Source organism: Salmo salar, chromosome 09 (genome assembly GCF_965601325.2).
Source record: "Salmo salar chromosome 09, fSalSal1, whole genome shotgun sequence".
Lineage (NCBI taxonomy): Eukaryota > Metazoa > Chordata > Actinopteri > Salmoniformes > Salmonidae > Salmo > Salmo salar.
The window spans coordinates 72,027,974-72,051,421 of NC_138299.1; the positions used below are offsets into that span (position 1 = coordinate 72,027,974).

Genomic DNA, 23,448 nt, shown 5'->3' on the forward strand with positions numbered 1-23,448 from the left:
GCTAACGGCTAACGGTTTGGCCTATAATATTGGCCAAGATATAGACTCAAAAGCAAATTCGGAGGACTAAAGAAACAATTTTAGGCATCTCAAATGAAGTAGAAGCATACTTTGGGGAGGCACAAGACTGAGCAGACCACACAAAGCTTAAAAGCTTTCATGAATATTAAGGTGTGAATGTGTGTTTGAAGAGAGGGAGTCTGTCTGGGAAAGCAGACTAAGCTGTACCCCTTTAATTAGATGTGTTTATCCAAGCGCACATCTCCAGCTGTCACACACGCACACAAAACATGTTACTTGATACTGATAGACCTCGTCATTGTGCTAACGCTAGTTAGCATTGGCTCACGAAACTACCTCAAACTTCCTTCATACTGGACACAGAGACATATAAATGGTATCCACAAGTTCCTCTGACTGTGGGGAAGTAGATTAAGGGCCATATTGCCAAAAATCCCGAAGTATCCCTTTACCATCAAATCTGGTCTGAGAAAAGATCTTTATTTTATAAAAACAGCATTGTCAGTTACATACTCTTACTGAAGAAAATGAAACTTTTCAGAGCCAAGGCAAGTTCATCATAATTGTACATGAATAGGCAATGCTACAGAGAAATGACACATGGTAACAATATAAAAAATAAACAAAAAAGATGAGTAGTCTCCTTTGCCATTAAAGAAAAGTTGCAAAAGCAGAATAAAAAAAAAGTATAATAGAGATTGCATAATGCTTCACCCACCACTCCCAACCATTCCCAAATCAGAAACCAATATTAAAAACGCAAAACACGGACACAAAATGAAAAGTCAAAGTATAAAAAAAACAAAAGCTCCCAAAATGTGCTTTTAATTTTTCCCCCTAGTCTATGCTCAAGTCTGGTCCTACCGTCTGTTTATACTTTAGTCACCTCTGAAGAATCCAATTCTCCCAAAACATAAGTGTAATTTCTACAGAAAACCAACCCCTTTCTCAACCAATGCCTTTTGGGTCCATACGTACAGCACATTGTTCTGGCTAGTGTAACAGCAAGTACTGACTGAACTAGTGTCATCATTAGTGGTGTAGGAGGTTCAGAGCATTGCTGATAGAACAGACGATTAATGTTTAACATGCGGAATCAAGAATCTGCCAGCTCTAAGCAAAAGATTGATAATGGAAGCATTCCAAACAATCCATCCTAGGGAACAGGCCCCAGGTCTGTAGTGGGTTTCTGTATAATAGTGTGGGGAATGCATCCCTAGTGTTATAGTTTAGTGTTGGAATGTTACCGAGCGTATGAGCAAATGTAGGACTAAGAGCTGTGGTGCTTGTTAACAGTGTGTGAACAGTAGTATTCCAGCTACCGGCACAGCAGCAGCAAAACCCACACTCCAATAGGTGTATGAGATCGCACTCTCACAGCTATTGTTAACCACATACAGACTCAGGAGGGTTCCAAAAAAATATGAAATAAAAAGGTATCACAACAAAAGAAAGAGGCAGTTGGTACATCTAAAAGAACCGAGACAACAACAACAAAAATATATTTTTCAAAAGGAGTAGAAAAAACATGAAAGCACACAATATGAAGTCCTTAAAAATAAAAACAGGCTCATATGGGTTGTTTGTTAAACAAAACCACACACACACACACACACACAGTCTCCTGTATGACACTCACTTACACACCGGCCTCACACGCTCTCCCAACTGCCCCAAAACCAACCAGCCTGTAATATACCTAGAAAAGGTGAAAATAACTCCTATACAAACATCCTGAACCTATGAGGACCGAGCCCCATTGGTCCAGCAGCCACACATGACCTTTCCACTCACCAATCCCAATCTGGGCACCACTTAAATTAAAATCAACCTTAAAAAAGGCATAGACACCTTCCTCCCCAATCAAAACATTCCCTCTTTTTATATACACATACCCTACAGATATTAAAAATACATTCATCTCAGGATGCAGATGGCAGTAATCTGATTCACGACGATGAAAATAACAAAACACTTGGATGAGTATGAGGATTCTAACAAACGACAGGAAACACTCATTGAGACAAATGTTGGATGTAAGTAACCATAAAACAGAAATAAACAATGATTGTCAAACAAAGACGATTGCCTTGAGAAAGGGAATATCAATATAATTTAAATAACAGGGAATATATTTCTGACGCTACTATGGTGTGTGTGTGTGTGTGTGTGTGTTCAGTTTGAGTGCTAAATATCACTCTGATTGCAACACAACTGCTTTCTTTGGATGCCAACCCTCATTCTTCATAACCACATAGCCTTGCGATGGAAGGAGAGAAAGAGGGGGATGAGAGAGCGAGAGAGAGCGAGTGTGTGGACCTCTAATGTTCTCTGCTCAGCAGTGGCAGGGCTGGGGCACCCTGGGTAATGCACACCATCAGTTCTTCTGGAGGAAGAAGAAGATGATCAATTATATATTATCATCAGTGCATGTGGTAATATTTAAGAGTAAAACAAACCGCACACAAGCCAATTTTGTGGTACAAGTATGTCAGTCTATACACAATATGCCAAAATGCAAGTGCCTAGGGAATACTGTTAGTTTTAGGGTTTATGATACACCCCAACGCACAAGTACAAGTCCACACAGCATACTATACCGGTGTGAAAGCCTTCAATCACTTTTCACTGCACATTATACTGGGTACAAAACCAAGGTGCTGGAATAATACAATATAGACAGAGTTACAAGAGAAAGGTTATAAGTTATAAGAGAAAGGATGGCGATTTAGAGTCCATGCAGGACAAGAGGTGAAACGTACCATGCTGTTACATGCAGGGGGGGGGAGAGGGGAGGGGGGGGGCTAACCATCGTAGGAGTCCAACAGAGGCAGGGAACCCTTTCTGCCCCCATACACCCCACGCTGAGACGGCATGAGAGAGAGAGAGAGAGAGAGAGAGAGAGAGAGAGAGAGAGAGAAAGAGAGAGAGAGAGAAAGAGATGGTGGAAGAGATACCGTGAGTAGAGGTGACGTCGTCAACCCAAAAGGCAAAATAGAGAGACGTTTTGAAAAAGGTGTGAAGGAGAAGGTTAATAAAGGTAAGTGTGTTTAAGTTAAGGGTGGGGGGGGGGTTACCTGTAAAGTGTCTGTGGTGTCGAGGGAGTTGTCCAGAGAGTGTCTCCTCTCCCGCTGGTCCAGTGTAGAGTAGGCTTCTAAAGTGGAAGAGCATGAATTCAACATTGATAAACATTTTTCTTTATTACAAAAATCTAATCTTCAGCTCAGCTTTGACAGTGTTTCCACAGATACTCACCAGGGCCTAAGTCATTCAGTGGAATCATGTCTCTCTTCGCCCCTGTGGAAATAAAAGCCATTACATTCCGCTTGCTTCCCCATACACTGTATATTTTATGTCTAACTTCAACTTACTGTCAAAGGAGCAAGTATGACCCATTAAAAAATAAAATAAAACAATTCCCATTCTCACCTTTGTCTAGCATTGGCATGGTAGTTTTCTCGTAGGTCCCGTTGGTGCGTGTGGCGGGGCCGTTGGCGGATGTGTTGAGGTTCACCATGAAGTCAGTCTTCTTCCAGCCGTCCTTCTCCAGGGGGCGCCGCAGATCCTTGTGCCCCCACACCAGCTGTAACACCTGGCCTGCCCCGCGCACCTCCCGCTCGGACCGTTTACTGCAGGACCAATAGACATGCACTCGGTTAGACGTGCTGTATGGACACACTTTGACCTATCCGTCTCAAACAAACGTACACACACACACAGAACATGCTTGTTAATGAGCTTCAGTTCAACACACACACACTCTTACCCATCCTTATTGATGAGCACAAGTCTCTCGATGCCTTGGGAAGCCCTGAGGGTCTTGGCAGCCTCCAGGCTGTTGCCCAGCACCTCAGTGAGCGTGCTCAGTACAGACACCACCGTCTCCTCAGATAGAGGTCGTGCAGACTGGCTCTGGCCACACGGCAGGTCTGCCACCAGGTGGGGCACAGCGTGCTTCCCTGAGGGAGGACAGGACGGCTCAGATGAGCAACACAGACGAAAGAGTGGCTCTGAAGCAATCCAGGAAGGATAGACCTTTCTATATGCTAATGAAGCAGTCTTTCCTCATGTGAACTTGTGATGACTAACAGGCGACTGACGCACACGCCAACTTACCGAGCAGCTCGCGGTTGCGGTTGTCGATGGCCAGGTTCCTCAGGGCCCCAGACATGGCTCTGACCACACGGTCGTTACCATGAGCCAGTAACTCTGCCATCATAGGTAGGCCCTTCTCCAGACGTACCGTGGCCCGGATATACCGGCCATACTGATTGAGAGATAGAGAGGTGGTTAGAACCATTACCATTCTGAACACAGAAGTCATCCTGAGGAGAAAGCAGGAACCAAAACCATTGGATAATGCTATGAAATCAGACAATGAGACGCGAAAGGTGGTGGAGATTTCAGGGAAAGGTGAGCGAGAGAGATCAGAGGCTGTCCACTCACTGTCCAGCGTCCGGCACACAGGTTCTGTATGGCCCCGGCTGCTGCCTCCAGCACAGAGGGGTTCTTGCTCTCTCTCAGCAGGGAAGTGTAGACACGCACCACCTCAGGCTGGAACAGCAGCTCATAGCCTGGTAGGAAGAGGGATTTTAGGAACTGATTGTGTGTGTCGCACATACGCTGTGCTTTCATATGGCGTTTTGACTCACCTTTGGCAGGCGTCGTCCTCTTTGGGATATCAACCTGGTCCGCACTCCCGTCATCCGCATCTTTCTTACCTGGAGAGAAAACCAACCATCTAGAGATCATTCTGATTGGAAAATACATTTTAGGTGCATTTGAGTCAGTTCCACCTCAAACATTTTTAATAGATGCAAATTCCCCTCAATGACATCACGGTATCATGCAAACGTGGCCCCTAGTTGAACCGCATGCACTCAGTATGACAAGTCCCACCTACAAAACCTACTGACTAAAGGAAAGGCAATGTTAAGGCCAGCCAGCGTTAGGAAAAGCCCTTGTTCAGCCATAGCGCAATAGGACACTAAGATGAGAATCTTACCTGTGGAAAACCACTCATCTAAAACAGGACGGGAACAAAAAGGAGGAGGACAGAGGGAGAGGGAGGGACGGAGTGTGAAAAACAGAATCCCAGCCATCAACAAGCACAAACAAAACCAGTCAGATCCACAAAAGCAAAAAATAAAATAACTCAGCCCAGGGCACCAAAAAAAAAGCACACACACCGAGTAGGATTACGTTGCCACTAACCACAGATCTACAGATTCATCCCCTGTTAATGAGTCAGGACTGGGGAGAGGGTAATCTGATTCTACCTCTAGCCACAGAACACACTGTGTATATACTATGACCTTAAAAAACAGGCTGGTTACTGACCTTTGCCCTTCCGTGAGCCGAAGCAGCTGGCCTTGTTGGATCCGGGGACAGGGCCCTGGTTTAGGGGCACGGCCTCCAGGTAGCGCTCGCAACCAGGAACCTCCCGGTGAACCTGATAGGACAGATTTCTCAGCAGACACACACTGTTCTCCACCAACTACACACAGAGAGAGATGGAGAGTGGAGGTTTTAAAGGATGTTTATTCAATCATGTAATTGCAAAAGAAAGAAAAAAAATGTACCCCCACAAAAATTGCGTGATCAGATTTAAGCAATCAATTACCTTGTTGTCCACATCTTTGCGGTTGATCTGTGATTGGACAATGTACATGAGCGAGTCCACCAATCCCGTGCACTCTCTCAGCTTCCGCCTGGCCTCGCTACGTTCTGAGCTCACGTTCCTGAACAAGAAAAAAAAAAAAAAAAACGTTAAAATGGTTTATATTTCCCTCAGATCCAATAGCTATGCCTTCATCTCCTCCACTGATCTCCAGCCCCTCTCCATTAACGTGCCTCAGACAGCCAGCTGTGTTGGTGAGGGCCGTCTCCCACTCCAGGTGGCGTGGTTTGAGGCTCTCCTCTCCTCCGTCACGCCCTCTCTCCCAGCCAGAGTGCGGCACCATCACCTCGTCAGAGAGGGCGTGTAACGCGTGGTCCACGATCTCCATCTTCACCGAGTCGTGAGACGATAGGTTCCACAATGTGCCTGAGGAAGAAGAGAACACATTCTTCAGCATTTTTCATGACTCTCTGGTCTCGGAGTCCAATCACAAAGTACAGGTAACTGCCAAAACAATGTCAACAAGGCCAGCATGCTTAGGGTCATGAATAAAAATATTGGGCAGGCCATTATTTTGGCCACCATGGCAATGCCCCCATAGGATGATAATGCCCCCATCCACAGGGATGGTCACAATGGTTTGAGGAGCATGACAATGACGTAAACCATATGCCATGGTCGTCTCAGTCACCAGATCTCAACCCAATTCTGGAGCGGCGCCTAAAACAGAATATTCCACCATCAACAAAACACCAAATATGGGAATTTCTCGTGGGAAAATGATGTCGCATCCCTCCAATAGAGTTCCAGACACATGTAGAATCTAATGGAAACACCACTTGGCAGTTACTTGTATATAGAAAACATTATGCACACCTGCTCTTTCCATGACATATACTGACCAGGTGAATCCAGGTGAAAGCTATGATCCCTTATTGATGTCACTTGTTAAATCCACTTCAATCAGTGTAGATGAAGGGGAGGAGACAGGTTAACTCGAGACAATTGAGACATGCATTGTATATCTGTGCCATTCAGAGGGTAAATGGGCAAGACAAAAGATTTAAGTGCCTTTGAACCGGGTAGGGTAGTAGGACCCAGGAGCACCGGTTTGAAGGTGTCAAGAACTGCAATGCTGCTGTGTTAAAGATCAACCGTTTCCTGTGCCCAAAGGGCATCCAGCCAACTTGACACAACTGTGGGAAGCATTGGAGTCAACATGGGCCAGCATCCCTGTGGAACGCTTTCGACACCTGGTAGAGTCCATGCCCCCAACGAATTGAGGCTCAATATTAGGAATGTGTTCTTAATGTTTGGTATACTCAGTGTAGGTTATAGAGTTGAAGTAAATTAGGAATGTGTTCTTAATGTAGGTTATAGAGTTGAAGTAAATTAGGAATGTGTTCTTAATGTAGGGTATAGAGTTGAAGTATATTAGGAATGTGTTCTTAATGTAGGTTATAGAGTTGAAGTAAATTAGGAATGTGTTCTTAATGTAGGTTATAGAGTTGAAGTATATTAGGAATGTGTTCTTAATGTAGGGTATAGAGTTGAAGTAAATTAGGAATGTGTTCTTAATGTAGGTTATAGAGTTGAAGTATATTAGGAATGTGTTCTTAATGTAGGGTATAGAGCTGAAGTATATTAGGAATGTGTTCTTAATGTAGGGTATAGAGCTGAAGTATATTAGGAATGTGTTCTTAATGTAGGGTATAGAGCTGAAGTATATTAGGAATGTGTTCTTAATGTAGGGTATAGAGCTGAAGTATATTAGGAATGTGTTCTTAATGTAGGGTATAGAGTTGAAGTAAATTAGGAATGTGTTCTTAATGTAGGGTATAGAGTTGAAGTAAATTAGGAATGCTACACGATCGTACTGGTGTCTCTGTCCCACAAGTAGTACAGTAATAGAAAGGCAGGATTCTCCCTGAAATGTAAACTGGGCGCTGCGCCACCTTGTGGACAGGCTGCGCCACTATGTAAAAATTGATTTTAAAAACACCATTTGTTTTCATTTAAGGCTCTAGATTGCAGGAAATGGCAGTTACACATGTTCAAAAACGCAAGCCCCCCCCCCAGGAGAGCATCCCCCCAAGCCCCCCCCCCAGGCCTTCCCACTGCTTTACTCATAAGCACCACCTTGTTAGAAGAAAAAATAAATAATGTAGAGCAAGTGATAGAGGGTAAACATAAACGGTAGAATTACCTGTAATGGTGTCTGTGAGGTCCTGCTCTCTGGCCTTCCTCAGTAGCCTGACTAGGGCTGGGATGCCGTCACAGTTCTTGATGGCGATCTTGTTGTCGTGGTCTCGTCCGTATGAGATGTTCTTGAGTGCCCCGCAGGCCGAGTGGTGCACGTCCTTCTTGGGGTTGTCCAGCAACGAGACCAGAGCGGGGATCCCCTTTAAACGACGCACCTCCGACTTCACCTACAGACACACGCCACCGGCATGGTCACACACCAAACCCATTTTAAAAACATGCTGACAGCAGTGCTTTAACACTCGCAATATTCGTCATTTCAAAACAAATCAGTGTCTGCGGATATACAAAGCATTGTGTTTCACCTTGTCGTTCTTGAAGGTGAGGTGCTGGAGGAAGGCAGCGGCGTTGGTTTTGACCGGGTCCAGTCGGTAGTTCAACATGGCGATGACCTCCGGAAGTTCTGGTTGTCTCCAGGAAGCGGGCGGGCCCTTCCTCAGGGTGCTGTCCAATGACGCCATGCTTCCCCTCTCCATCGCCATGTTGACACCCCAGGTGTAGGGGTCGACTCCTCCCATGTCCCCGTCCAAAGTGTCCTCGCAACTCCTAAGGGACCAATGGAAGATCAGACGGGAGTGTGCGCGTGTTGTACGCATGAATTGGTGTGTGTGTGTGTATAGTGGTTTAGTAGGAGTGTGTGTGTCGGTATCCGAGTATTGCGTACATGCACACTGATATCGGAGTGACTTGGGTATGTGCGGTTACCCAGGGATCGTGTGTGTGTGTGTGTGTGTGTACCGGAGCCTGCGTCTGTCCAGTCCTCCAGGGCCTGGTCCTAGTCGTGGCATGGTGCCGTACCCTGGGTGCATGGGAGGAGGAGCCATACTGTATTCCATGTCATCATATCCCAGACTCCTCTGGTCATCCTCCACGCCAAAGTGGGCCTGGTGGGCGTAGCGAATGCACCCCAGCTCCAGGGCACTGCCCACACCCCTCACCCCTCGCCCCACCTGGGGCTGGGCTGCGTAGGGGTCCAGCTGTTGTCTGCTGGGGGCGCGGTAGCCAGAGTCCAGGGTCCTGTACCCATCCGCAGGTCTAGAGAAGACAGAGGGAGAAGATCAATTTATGCCAAAGATAAGGTCATCTTCACAAAGGAATACTTCTCGAGAAGCATTTCTTTACAGGTGCTCTTTAGCACTTCTACAAACGTTACAGTCTGTCTGACCTGTAGCGGTCGTCCATGCGTGTGCCTCTGCTCAGGCTGGCGTAGGCCTCGGAGGGCGGGGCGCTCCTGTAGTCGTCGTACCCCCCCGCGGGGCCGTAGTGGTAGTTCCTGGGGACCGTGGCTGTGGGGTGGTCCCCCCCTCCAGCCTGCCTGTAGGGACGGTCCAGAGTGGCACTGTAACCACCCATACCCGAGACGGACAGTCCTCCGTCGATGGACATCGACTCAGAGGGCAGGACGGTACGCGAGGTGATCACCTTCTTCATCTGAAGAAGAGGAAGTACATCACGATGAGACAGGAAGTTGTGGATAATATTTTGTTGTATGTTTGTTACATATTAGTTACAGTACAAAGTGTGTTTGTCCGTACCGCGTTCCCTGCCCGCCGTCCATTGGTTCCATCGTCTGAGAAGACAGACTGTACTTCCTGTGAATCATCTTCCGGTGTGCAGCTCTCGTCTAAAACGCCATGCACTGGGTCCACCATCCTGTACTGTAATTAACACACACAATGTTACACACACACAGTTACACACAGAACATCTCACACCCAACCAGCACACACATACACTCACCTGTGTCCCGTTGATGTATCCCTCACTCAGTTTCAGTCGTTCGATGTCTGCCTCCCCCAGGCGCCCGTTCTAAGTAGGAGAGAGCAACAGTCAACCAAGAGAACACACTCATATTCACAGGCGTCTTTAGAGACGTTAGAGAGGATCCAACTGGGCTACAGCCTAGGCTACGTCGCCTTACAACCACCCAAACACTGCTGACATGACAACTGACCCCGTTCTCTCAGTACCTCAGCATCATGGGCCACATCTGAATACTTTGACAATGCATCATTCCTTTCCTTCTCCCTTCTTCGAGGTAATCAATGACCCAACCATTGCCTTTCACCACTCATTTTATGTTAGATCACTTTAATGAAGGCAGGACGGAAGGAGGATACAGGCAAAAATGCTGGGCATGCGCTGCACACTTTAGCTGGGTGTAATGCCTAATCTGTCCACAAGGGGTCAAGCCAGTTCCACCACTATATAGGAGACGGGGAGTAAAGGTATATTTCCCTTCACATTCTAAAGCCGTTACTGTAACAAGTTAACAGCAAATGTGTTAAGTGTCGAGATAGCTGTGTACGCGTGTGTTGGGGTCTAAACTTGGAACGATACATTGTTATAAACCAGGGACACCTACACCGAGAGACCCAACACCCACCCTGCGGTAGTCATGAGACATTGCTTAGCACGCTGCGAGACTAAACACAGGAGAGGAGACTGACAACCTAAAACAAGCCAATTAGCCCGGCTAGGATTATAAAAGCAAAAGGCAACCACATTCATCTTCCCTATCAGCTGATGTGTACTCTGTAAAAACAGAGGAATTCTCCATGTCTCTTCAGGGCTCTAATTGCGTGGTAAAGCATACAAACATATGATAACATAGTCACCTATGAGAATCACATTAGGAGGCACCACATCGAGTTGATACTGTGTACTGGCTTAAAATGACGGCATCTTCCACAACATTTCAGGTGGTAGAACGAGACTGCATGCATGACAACTGGCAGCATCCTTCCAGGTACAGTTTGGACAACATGCTGGAGCGAAGATGAGATTAGCTTGAATTCTATGGTATGTAAGGGTGGTATGAAGGTTTTGGGTTGCGGGTACGGCAAGTGATGTTGGAGTTAGGCAGAGGTGCGAGATGTATAACGCGTGGTAATGTTAAAGCTGTAGAGATAGTTAGACAGGGTAGTGCGTTAAAGGATAAAGATTGAATTGCAACAGACAGTTAAACCAAACACAATCCAGAGTGCTGGTTGAGGTGGAGGAGCGGAGCGATGGATTAGGGGGTTGGATGCAATGGGGGGAGGAGGGTCATAGCAGTAATCACTGGATGATGGAGGGATGGGATAGAAGGACAGATGAGGGATATATGAACAGAAGGATGACTGGTCTTTCGCCTGAATCTAGAAAGAGGCTTAGGAAAGGCGCAGGCCACTAACAAAGTGTAGTTGGGGGGGGGGGGGGAGACTTCCCCTGGGGAGATGGGCTGGGGTGTTACCTGTGTGTGGGGGAGGGTGTGGGACGGAGGGCTGGTGAGGCGTACTCTCCTCCTCTCCTCCTCCAGGGCTCTGGTCAGCTGCTCAAACTGCACCTCCTGCTCCCTCACTGACTCCAGGAGAGCAGCAGCGCTCTCACACTGCTCCATACACTACAGAGAGAACGGCGTTACACAGACGCACCCACTACAGGGATACGTCATACACTACAAAGACAAAACGACAGGCTCCTCCATAGCATACAGCTCTAAAGCAACGAGCAGGACGCCTCAAATCTCATCAAATCCCTGAGAGGTTTGGCCAGCTGTCAAAGATAGAAGAGCAGAGATACAGACCTTCACCAGGGGGGCGTGGCTTTGGAGAAGAGGTGAGAGGTCAGGCCAAGGTCAAACAGTTGAGCCCTAGTTGCAGGGGCTCATGGGTAGTGTAGATGTAGGTCACCAAACCACAAGGCCCAGAAAGAAGAGGGTGGACAGGGATAAATAAACTGCAGAGAGGGACAGAGATGGAGAGAAAGAGAGTGAAAATCTAATATTTACAGTTTAATATGGCAGTAAGAGGATCGCTAAACAACACTTGAGTATGGAGAGTTACACGCTGCGAAAAGAAAACGCACTCCTAAAAAAGCAGTTATGCGAATACTACGTATGGTGTGTATTGGCTATCCCTCCAGACACAAAGCAACGGACACACCTATATTGCACAGTAGCTGTGGCTCAGCTGAGACTGCAGCGCTTTTCTGGGCCAGATGAAACAGTCAGCAGAGAGGCGAGAACACCAACTCCCAGGAGCCTCCTCTCCTTTGTTTGATGCCCTCCAGTACTGCTCCTCCGTCTCTCCCCCAACCTATTTCTCACTCACTCACTCTCCAAAACTCCCCATCAGCCTTTTTCTCTCTAATCTCTCACCATCTATCTTTCTTTCTCCCCCCCTCTGGAAATGTCCCCTCTCCATCTCCGTGTCCATTCCGTTCTATTGCCAGCCTCTGTTCAGAGCATACAATAGAATGGACTAGATGTCATAAAGTATAATCAGAGGCAGACAGGCACAGGCTCAGACAGGCAGTAGTAATTCCTCTCATCTGCTGACAAAACAGCTCAAGCACCCCCAGGTTCGTGGTTTAAAAAAGTGACTATTGGGCAAATCCATTTGAATTCAGTCACTTTTTGACAGCACCCCATTTGATGTGAACAAAACCTTCCATTCATAATTCTTTTAAGTTGTCAGAAAGTGACTATTGGCCAAAACATGACACCCACGCTGCATTCAGGAGAATCTTGTCTCAACCGATGGCGGGCAAAACAAATAAAATCTCAGATTATGTCAAATAGGGTTTTAGATCAGAGGTTACAAAACGTAATTTAAAATAAAATTATGTTTGACAACCCTGCTTGTAAACTTTGAAATGATAGCAAACTCCAGTGATGAAGACCTGGTAAGTTGGGGTATGCAAAATGGGCCAACTTAGAGCACCTTTATCTCACAATTGTTTTGGCATTCAGGTCCAGAAAGCCCCTTACTTTCTGACAACTTCTTCCATTGGCAAACATATATGGAAAGTTTTGTTTAAATCAAAAGGGATGCAGTCAAAAAGTGATTGAATTCAAAAGGCGCCACACACAAACAAGCACAGACAGACACCTGTCAAACTGGTTCGGGTAAGGAGGGGCAAATTTCACCATCTTGACACACAGACAACTCTTGCCACATCACTGCTAGAGCTGGGAATTGCCAGGGACCTCACAATACAATATCATCACGATCCTTAATGATGATATGTATTGCGATTTGATAGTGTGATTTTATTGTGATGATGTTCCAAACATATTGCTCACTATAAGTTTGCTGCAGAGAGACAAGAGTATGTGATATGACTTTTGATCAGTCATGGAAATAAGTGCTGAAAACATGTTGGCTCTATTTAAAAAGATGGAGAACAAGCTATAATCAAATCAAATGTTGTTATTGGTCACATACACATATTTAGCAGATGTTATTGCAGGTGTAGCAAAATGCTTGTGTTCCTAGCTCCAACAGCACAGTAACATCAATATATGAAACATATCAGCGTTTTGGCGCTGGTAAAGCCGCCTACCACTAGCTAATGCTACCTACCAACAACATATATTTGTATTTTTTTTTTACAAAATGTTACTTGGAGTCAAAGTGATATGTAACAAGGGGTGTAACGGTCCACATATTCGTACCGAACCGTTCGGTACGGGGACCTTTGTTCGGTCCACACTATGAACCCAAATTAATACATAAAAATAATAAAGTAAATATACCTATGCCTATCCGCACATTGTAATAAAAATGTGAATCTTAACTGCCGCATTTCAAACGGTCCTTTTGTGAGGCGCAGCCGGGGCCTAGTTCAGTACGATGGCGAGTGTTGGGGGTCGATAACCCAGGAGGATCCTCAATCATCGTTTAAATCTCCAGTTTGGGAATATTTTGGCTTCCCAGTAGATTGCAATGGCGATGGACAGAGTTGTGGCTAGAACGTTAAAACAGTACGTCGCCATTGCTCAACTAGAGTAGCCTACGCAGTTGCCAACACCTCAAATACGTTGACCCATTTACACCGAAATCACCCCAGTATTGCTAACACAGGAGCAAGACGGAAGAGTAAAGAAACGTAGTCTCCTCAGACTTTCCTTCGCAGCCGATTCTGACAGCGCAAAGAAATTACAATAGGTGTTTATAGCCGCGGATATGCCCCATTCTCCCGTGGTTGAGTAAAAGTGCTTGAGCCACGTTACGAACTTCTCTCGCACCCATTCCAGCAAACAGGTAGTGCCTGCTCTATACAAGCAAGCCAAAGTCGGCAATGAGTTGGCCAATACACCCTGTGTTGCGCTCACTCCAGATGGATGGACCTCCAGGGCTACAGAGAGCTACTTAACAGTGACAGACCATCACATTACCCCGGAGTGGGAGATGAGATGTACCACGCTACAGACATGCCCCGTTTATAAGAGTCACACGTGTGCATATTTTTCTCTTTGAAAAAAAAAACAAACATAGTATAGACCTAAACAATGTCTGAGCCGGGATTATATATCGATTTCACACGCATATTGCACTTTTAGTGTTGTTTTTGATGAGTAATCGTGTGTTTTCACAATGAGGAATACCTAAACAAAAATTAACTACAGTTACTGTTGCCATTTTATTTTACAGCTGTACTGAAACCGAACCGTGACCCGAAAACCGCAAATAGTACCGAACCTTGGGTTTAGTGAACTGTTACACCCCTATACATAGTAACTATTTCTCTCTCCCCCCAATCACCTCTCTCAAGAGCAGTGGTTCAGGCAACAAGGACCCGCATATACACTTTGTGCAGCAGGTATGTGATAAAGATAAGATCTGTACCGCGATGGGGAGGTGTTGACTAGGGGTAATAAGGTGAAGGGAGGAACAGAGGTGTATTGTGACATGGGAAGCACGGGGGAGGGGGCTGACTCACAGTTTCACCTGTGGGAGAGTGTGTGTGTGTGTGTGTGTGTGAATGAGTGAGAGAAAGAAAGAAAAAAGACAGAGCGAGGCAGAGCTGAGGACAGACTGGAAGGTGATGAGTAGGACTGCCCTTTAAAACTGTAGAAATAGGACCTCTAGCTGCCTCATCTGCTCCCGTTTGTCTGGTGACTCACACGCACCTCCTCCAACCACGTTCTGTCGTCTAGTACAAGTCGGTTTTCCCCCCTTCTGCTCCGCGATGTATGTGGGTGTGAGAAGAAGGGAAGAAAAAAAAAGAGGTAGGAAAGATGACTGGCTGACAAAGATTTCGGAATAGAAGTGGTCAGGAAACAGATGAACGTGAAGAGGAAGTGATGAAGACTGATGACATTTAAACACACACACCCACCCACCTTGTGCAGGTGGCCACTGCCCACCTGCACAAACACCTGTCCAGTAACACATGTCCTTATATGGGCGGACTGAGGAGGGTAAAAGAGGGGGGAGGAGTAGAGAGAAAGATGACTACAAGCATAGCTTACATTGCTCACATTGTGTTGGGTCAATTGGATACACCCTACACCAGCGGTATTCAACTCTTACTCTCTGAAGTCTGGAGCCTGCTGGTTCTCTGAGCTACCTGATAAATTGAAAACACCTGGTGTCCCCCCCCCCCCCAACAAAAAAAGATGTATGCAGTGGAAGTGGCTTCGAGGTCCAGAGCGAAGTTTGAGGGGACTAAACTCTCACTCTACAAAAGTAGAGACAACACATGGTGGTAGAGTAATATCACAGATAGAAAAATGAGCCGATAATTCACTGGATGTATAAATTATTAATTTGTTCCCGTCTTGGTTCTATGGGTTCTGTATACAGACAGTAACATCTCAGGGCAAGCCTCTGGTTCACAGTGACCCATTCCACACACACTACAAACAAGTCACATTAATTTAGTGAAACCCATCACTACTACACAACTCCAAATCACTCACACGATTGTGTAATAATTTACAAAGAAATAAGGAATCTGCGTATGATTCCAAAAACATGAATGAGCACATTTTTTGTTATTAGTTTGTGCGTTAACCACAAAGAATGTTAACCACAGAGTGTGTGTGGAATTCGCAGCCGTCAGTTTGGGGGGCCATCGGAACAATGAGAAGTTTGTGTGCGCAAAAGCAAGCGTGAAAGAGTTGGAGTGATTGAGGCGCTTTAAGCAGCTTCCTAGTCGACCTACTGTCAGGGCCGAAGCTACATATGAGGACACAAGAGGTCCGGACCGCGGTAGTTTCTTCAAATTTGAAAAAATGAATTATACAAAAATGAAAACAAATATTTTAGGAACTCAGTCGGGGTGTCAACTTACTGATGACAGAATAGTAGGATACACAAGGTGCAATTTCAGAACTTGGTTGTGCATCATAAGTTTTCCCTCTTGTTATATGTCACTCAGTAAACAGGTTTCTATCTTTCCTTTTATGTGAGTCAAATATGTCAGGAAAAAAATGGCAAAAGAAAAAAAAAGTCACGACAGGCCTGACGGAAAGAGCAAATGTCAGTAAACTTTAGAAATGTCCACAAACCTAAATTACATTAGACAGGGTGGGATCTTTTTGTGTCGGTACAATTACTTATGCGAGAAATTGTGGTGGAAATGCTTTAATGAGGAAATATTTATATAACCATCATATCAAAGTAAACTTGGGAGTTACGCAATGAGTAAGATGCCACCGACAGACATGGCAGCTCTGCTTCTAGCTCCTAAGCAACTTTGTTATTTCTTACATTATTAGCCCAGAAAGTTTGTGTTATTACATACAGCCGAAAATAACTTTTGGATATCAGAGCAGCCGTAACTCACCAGCATCACCACCAGGAATATGACTTTCCCAAATCGGATCCTTTGTTCGTACCCCCAGGGCAATTTAACTTATCAGAAGCTGGTCCAAAACGCCGCCGGCGGAGAAGAGGTATTCGGAGTGGACTTCCAGTGCAACTCAGGAGGCGTACACACCAGCCACCGCTTCAGAGTATATTACTCGCTCATGTTCAGTCTCTGGACAATATAGTAGACAAGCTCAGGGCGAGGATCTCCTTCCAGATTGACATCAGGAACTGTAATACACTGTTTCACAAAATCATGGCTCTCTCGGGATATACTGTCCCCATCCATACAGCCAGCTGGGATCTCAGTACATCGCAAAGACAGGAATAAAGAACTCTGCGGGAAGAAGGCGCAGGTGTATGCTTCATGATTAACTACAAGGTGTGAATGTAACATACAGAAACTTGTCCTTTCGGTCACCCGACCAAGAATACTTCAAAATCAAATGCCGACCGTATTACCTCCAAAGAGGATTCGCTTCGGTTATAATCACAGCCATGTATATTCCCCCTCAAGCCGATACCACGAGAGCCCTCAAGGAACTACACTGGACTTTATGCAAACGACATATCCTGAGGCCGCATTTATTGTAGCTGGGAATTTTAAAGCAAATTAGGGAAACACTACCGAAGTTCTATCAACACACTGACTGTAGTACTCGCTTAGGGAAAACACTAGATCACTGCTACTTGCCTTGGAGGTGCCTACAAGGCCCTCCCCTGACAAATCAGATCACGACTCCATTTTGCTCCTCCCTTCCTATAGGCAGAAACTCAAAAAGGAAGTACCCGTAATAAGGTCTATTCAATGCTGGTCTGACCAATCAGAATTCATGCTTCAATATTGTTTTGATCACGCGGACTGGGATATGTTTTCCAGGTAGCCTCGGAGAATGACATTGGCGCTTACATAGACACAGTGACGGAGTTCATCAGGAAGTGTATAGGGGACGTTGTTCCCACAGTGACTTAAAACCTATCCAAACCAGAAACCGTGGATAGATGGCAGCATTCATGTAAAACTGAAAGAGCAAACCACTGTATTTAACCATGACAAGGTGACTGGGAATATGGTTGAATACAAACAGTGTAGTTATTCCCTCTAAGGCAATCAAACAGGCAAAACATCAGTACAGAGACAAAGTGGTCGCAATTCAACGGCTCAGACAAGGCGTATGTTGCAGGGTCTACAGACAATCAGATTACAAAGGGAAAACCAGCCACGTCTTGCTCCCAGGCAAGCTAAACACCTTCGCCTGCTTTGAGGATAACAGTGCCACCGACGCAGCCCACTCCCAAGGACTATAGCCCTCATTCTCCATGGCCGACGTGAGTAAAACCGTCGCAAGGCTGCGGCCCAGACAGCATCCCTGCGCAGAACAGCTGGCTGGAATGTTTACACAGAAATTCAATCTCACCCTAGCCCAGTCTGTTGTCCCCACTTGCTTCAAGATGGCCACCATTGTTCCTGTACCCAAGAAAGCAAAAGGTAACTGAACTAAATTAATATCACCCCTTGGCACTCACTTCTGTCATCATAAAGTGCTTTGAGAGGCTAGTTAAGGATCATATCACCTGTACCTTACACACAGACAATGCAATCGCCATTGCACTGCCCTATCCAACTGGTCAATAGGAATACCTACGTCAGAATGCTAGTCATTGACTATAGCTCAGCAATCAACACTATAGTGCCTTCCAAGCTCGGGGGCCTGGGTATGAACCCCGCCTTGTGCAACTGGGTCCAGGACTTCCTGACGGGCCACCCCCATGTGGTGAAGGTAGGAAACACCACTTCACTGATCCTCAACACAGGGGCCCCACAAGGGTGGGTGCTCAGCCCCCTATTGTACTCCCATGACTGCATGGCCACACCCACGACAACAGTAGTAGGCCTGATTACCAACAATGACAAGACAGCCTACAGGGAGGTGGTGAGGGGTGTGTCTCACTCTCTCTGAGGGAGCACGCCCCCAATCCACATCGACAGGACCGCAGTAGAGAAGGTGGAAAGCATCAACTGGAAATAGTCCACACAAATAGTGCGGTGAAGAAGGCGCAACAGTGTCTCTTCAACCTCAGGAGGCTGAAGAAATTTGGCTTGGCTGCTAAGACTAGAGGTCGACCGATTATGGTTTTTCAACGCCGATACCGATTATTGGAGGACCCAAAAAAGCCGATACCGATTAAAATCAACTGATTTGAGAAGAAAAAAATATATTTGTAATAATGACAATTACAACAATACTGAACACTTATTTTAACTTAATGCATCAATAAAATCAATTTAGCCTCAAATAATGAAATATGTTCAATTTGGTTTAAATAATACAAAAACAAAGTGTTGGAGAAGTAAAAGTGCAATATGTGCCATGTAAAAAAGCTAACGTTTAAGTTCCTTGCTCAGAACATATGAAAGCTGGTGGTTCCTTTTAACATGAGTCTTCAATATTCCCAGGTAAGAAGTTTTAGGTTGTAGTTATTATAGGAATATTTCTCTCTATAACATTTGTATTTCATATACCTTTGACTATTGGATGTTCTTATAGGCACTTTAGTATTGCCAGTGTAACAGTATAGCTTCCGGCCCTCTCCTCGCTCCTACCTGGGCTCAAACCAGGAACACATCGACAACAGCCACCCTCGAAGCATCGTTACCCATCGCCCCACAAAAGCCGCGGCCCTTGCAGAGCAAGAGGAACAACTACTTCAAGGTCTCAGAGCGAGTGACATCACCAATTGAAACACACCAATAGCGCACACTCCGCTAACTAGCTAGCCATTTCACATCGGTTACACCAGCCTAATCTCGGGAGTTATGCTTGAAGTCAAACAGCTCAATGCTTGATGCACAGCGAAGAGCTGCTGGCAAACGCACGAAAGTGCTGTTTGAATGAATGCTTACGAGCCTGCTGCTGCCTACCACCGCTCAGTCAGACTGCTCTATCAAATCATAGACTTAAACATAATAACACACAGAAATACGAGCCTTTGGTCATTAATATGGTAAAATCCGGAAACTATCATTTCGAAAACAAAACGTTTATTCTTTCAGTGAAATACGGAACCGTTCCGTATTTTATCTAACAGGTGGCATCCCTAAGTCTAAATATTGCTGCTACATTGTACAACCTTCAATGTGATGTCATAATTATGTACAATTATGGCAAATTAATTACGGTCTTTGTTAAGAATAAATGGTCTTCACACAGTTAGCAACGAGTCAGGCGGCCCAAACTGCTTCATATACCTTGACTGCTTGCACGGAACGCAAGAGAAGTGACACAATTTCCCTAGTTAAAAGAAATTCATGTTAGCAGGCAATATTATCTAAATATGCAGGTTTAAAAATATATACACTCGTGTATTGATTAAGAAAGGCATTGATGTTTATGTTTAGGTACAAATTGGTGCAACGACAGTGCTTTTTTCGCAAATGCGCTTGTTAAATCATCACCCGTTTGGTGAAGTAGGCTGTGATTCGATGAGAAATTAACAGGCACCGCATCGATTATAAGCAACGCAGGACATGCTGGATAAACTAGTAATATCAACCATGTGTAGTTAACTAGTGATTATATTAAGCTTATAAAAAACAAAGGTAAGTTTAACTTCACTAGGATAGGGTGCAGCATTTGGAATTTTGGATGAAAAGCGTGCCCAAACTAAACTGCCTGCTACTCAGGCCCAGAAGCTGGGATATGCATATAATTGGTAGATTTGGATAGAAAACTCTAAAGTTTCCAAAACAGTTAAAATAATGTCTGTGAGCATAACAGAACTCATATGGCAGGCAAAAACCTGAGAAAAATACAACCAGGAAGTGGGAAATCTGAGGTCTGTAGTTTAAGTGATTGCCTATCCAATATCCTGTGTCTGTGGGGTCAGATTGCACTTCCTAAGGCTTCCAGTAGATGTCAGTCTTTAGAAGTCGTTTCAGGCTTGTATTGTGAAAGGGGATCGAATAAGAGCCGTTTCAACAAGTGGTCAAGCTGAAAGACATTAGTTTAGTCTTGCCAGTGGCCGTCAGCGCGACGCTCATTCTCTTTCCTTTCTAACGACAACGGAATTGTCCGGTTGGAATATTATTGAAGATTTATGATAAAAACATCCTAAAGATTGATTATATACATCGTTTGACATGTTTCTACTAACTTTGGACTTCGTGCCCGTGCTTTGTGCATTTGGATTACTGGACTAAATGCGAACAAAAAGGAGGTATTTGGACCAAGATTAACTTTATCGAACATTTATTTTCTAACATGGAGACCTGGGAGTGCCATCAGATGAAGATCAAAGGTAAGTGATTTATTTTAATGCTATTTCTGACTTTTGTGACACCTCTTCTTGGTTGGAAAATGGCTGGATGGTTTTCTGTGGCTAGGCGCTGCCCTAACATAAATCGCATGGTGTGCTTTCACTGTAAAGCCTTTTTGAAATCAGACACTGTGGCTGGATAAACAAGAAGTTTATCTTTAAAAATGGTGTATAATACTTGTATGTTTGAGGAATTTTAATTATGAGATTTCTGTTTGAATTTGGCGCCCTGCAATTTCACTGGCTGTTGGCGAGGTGGGACGCTCACGTCCCGAACGATCCCAGAGAGGTTAATGCTAGCTAGCAACTTACCTTGGCTTCTTGCTGCACTCGCGTAACAGGTAGTCAGCCTGCCACACAGGCTCCTCGTGGAGTGCAATGTAAGGCAGGTGGTTAGAGCGTTGGACTAGTAACCGGAAGGTTGCTAGATCGAATCCCCGAGCTGACAAGGTAAAAATCTGTCTTTCTGCCCCTGAACAAGGCAGTTAACACACTGTTCCTAGGCCGTCATTGAAAATAAGAATGTGTTCTTAACTGACTTGCCTAGTTAAACAAAGGTAATAAAAAACACAAAAAAAAAAATATATACTATAAATAAATAAAAATAAAAATCGGCCACAATCTGTATCCAAAAATACTGATTGTTATGAAAACTTGAAAATCGGCCATTCTGATTAATCGGTCGACCTCTAGCTAAGACCCTCAAACTTTTACAGATACACAATTCAGAGCATCCTGTAGTGCTGCATCACCACCTGGTTCGGCAACTGCGCCACCCGCAACTGCAGAGCTTTCCAAAGGGTGGTACGGTCTGCCCAACGCATCACCGGGGGCACACTGCCTGCCCTCCAGGACACCTACAGCACCTGATATCACAGGAAGGCCAAAAAGAATATCAACATCAACCTCCTGAGCCACAGCCTGTTAAACCCGCTATCATCTAGAAGGAGAGATCAGTACAGGTGCGTCAACACTGGGACCGAGAAACAGAAAAACAACTTCAAGGCTATCAGACAAATAGCCATCACTAGCCGGCTGTGACACGGCTACTCATCCCTGCACCTTAGAGGCTGCTGCCCTATTTACATAGACATGGAATCACTGGCAATTTTAATAAATGTTTACATACAGCTTTACTCATTTCATATGTTTATACACTGTATTCAGTCAATGCCACTCCGACATTGCTTGTCCAAATATTTATATATTTCTTAATTCCATTCTTTTAGATACTACTGCACTGTCGCTACACCCGCAATAAAACATCTGCTAAATGTGTGACCGAGTTAGGAAATCCCTGGCCTAGGCCTATACGTTCTCTCCCAGACTCATGGATAGAACATTTGGAAAGTAGCACAAGGTAACCAGTCCATCCAGTATGCATAACAATACAGCCCTAGGCTAGACCAATTATGTACCGTTACGGATAATCAACCATGAATGACGTCTGAGAAAGTTAGACGCACATAACCCTGTCCCCAACCGGTAACCTGTTATTGTAACGGTGAGAGGTTAGCATGTCTTGAGGGTATGAAATGTGTGCGTCTCTAACAATAGACACAAGAAAGGATAATTACATCAACTTTTCAAAGCGCTGGTAATGTGTTCAGGTTTCTATCGGCTGAAGCATGTGCAGAACCATGTAAACACGAGCTCAGCAAGTATGCACGAGTGTCCGGCATGTATTTGTATCTTGTGCACATGCTTCAGGTGATAGAAATCTGAACGCACTAGCAGCACTTTGAAAAGTTTGTAATTATCCTTTCCTGTGGATAGATTGTCTCACATTCCTACCGCCAAAAGGACCAACCGCACAGACAACTGGTAAAGTACGTTAAAATATCTTTATTCAACATTGTATTGTAAAAGGTTGTGAGAGGAAATTTCGGCCCGGCGTAGAATTCAATGCAATGTTGGGTTTTCAGGCAAGTTGCCAGTCATTGATCTACAAGTCCCTTTGCATGCCGAACAACTCCAGGTTATATCAGTAGCCTAGTCAATCTGCACGCAGCTTCGCACGCTGACCAACCAGAAGTAGGCCAATTCCTGATCTGACACATCTGGGCCTCACCTTCAGCATTCAAATGTTTGAAAATTGGAGTTTAACTACCGCCAGAGACAACTCCCGTCTGGCAATAAGTAAGTTACATGCTGATTGGGGCTTACATTCGATTTTTATTTTGATTGTTCAGGTTCACTGTCAACAATAGTTTTGCTTGAAACAATCAGTATATATGGTAATTTTGATATGAAATTAACAACTTTACCCTGTATAACAGGACAGCAATCACTTTCGTATGGTTGAAGCAGAGAAGCTCACTTAGAGACCGTCAAAACGATCTAAACCATTTGAATGCGAGACATGGTGAAAACAAAAGTGGTGCTATACAGTCATTGGCTATGTCATAGATATATTTACTAGCGCTAACACTGACTGCAAAAGTACAAATTAATTAGTGGGTTTTAATTTTGAACAGGGTCTCATTCTCAAGGGTGCCCTGGTTGCAGTAATACAACAATCAAATACAAATGTGAAACAAAACAGCAAATCAATATAAAGTAAAAGAAAATACAGCACAAATGAAGAGAAACTGTTAGATTCCTCAGCTACTAGGTCCTCACTTAAACTGCCAGAGCAGCACCAAA

At 44.8% G+C, this 23,448-nt stretch overlaps 1 protein-coding gene across 1 annotated transcript in view; it reads right to left on the reverse strand.

Moving 5' to 3' along the window:
* Positions 1–480: 480 nt before the first annotated feature.
* Positions 481–23,448, reverse strand: part of LOC106611655 (catenin delta-1) — a 33,350-nt gene continuing 10,382 nt past the window's right edge. Inside the window, exons 4-23 of the mRNA XM_014212094.3 lie at positions 11,139–11,288; positions 9,644–9,712; positions 9,439–9,561; positions 9,069–9,334; positions 8,642–8,938; positions 8,209–8,449; positions 7,848–8,070; positions 5,875–6,067; positions 5,645–5,762; positions 5,362–5,518; positions 5,027–5,044; positions 4,674–4,742; positions 4,468–4,595; positions 4,138–4,288; positions 3,788–3,980; positions 3,451–3,650; positions 3,277–3,318; positions 3,099–3,175; positions 2,831–2,885; positions 481–2,407 (exon numbers count right to left, since the gene is read on the reverse strand). Of these exons, the coding sequence (XP_014067569.3) occupies positions 2,343–2,407; positions 2,831–2,885; positions 3,099–3,175; positions 3,277–3,318; positions 3,451–3,650; positions 3,788–3,980; positions 4,138–4,288; positions 4,468–4,595; positions 4,674–4,742; positions 5,027–5,044; positions 5,362–5,518; positions 5,645–5,762; positions 5,875–6,067; positions 7,848–8,070; positions 8,209–8,449; positions 8,642–8,938; positions 9,069–9,334; positions 9,439–9,561; positions 9,644–9,712; positions 11,139–11,285 (2,832 nt within the window). The 5' untranslated portion in view covers positions 11,286–11,288 and the 3' untranslated portion in view covers positions 481–2,342. The remainder of the gene's footprint in view (positions 2,408–2,830; positions 2,886–3,098; positions 3,176–3,276; positions 3,319–3,450; positions 3,651–3,787; positions 3,981–4,137; positions 4,289–4,467; positions 4,596–4,673; positions 4,743–5,026; positions 5,045–5,361; positions 5,519–5,644; positions 5,763–5,874; positions 6,068–7,847; positions 8,071–8,208; positions 8,450–8,641; positions 8,939–9,068; positions 9,335–9,438; positions 9,562–9,643; positions 9,713–11,138; positions 11,289–23,448) is intronic.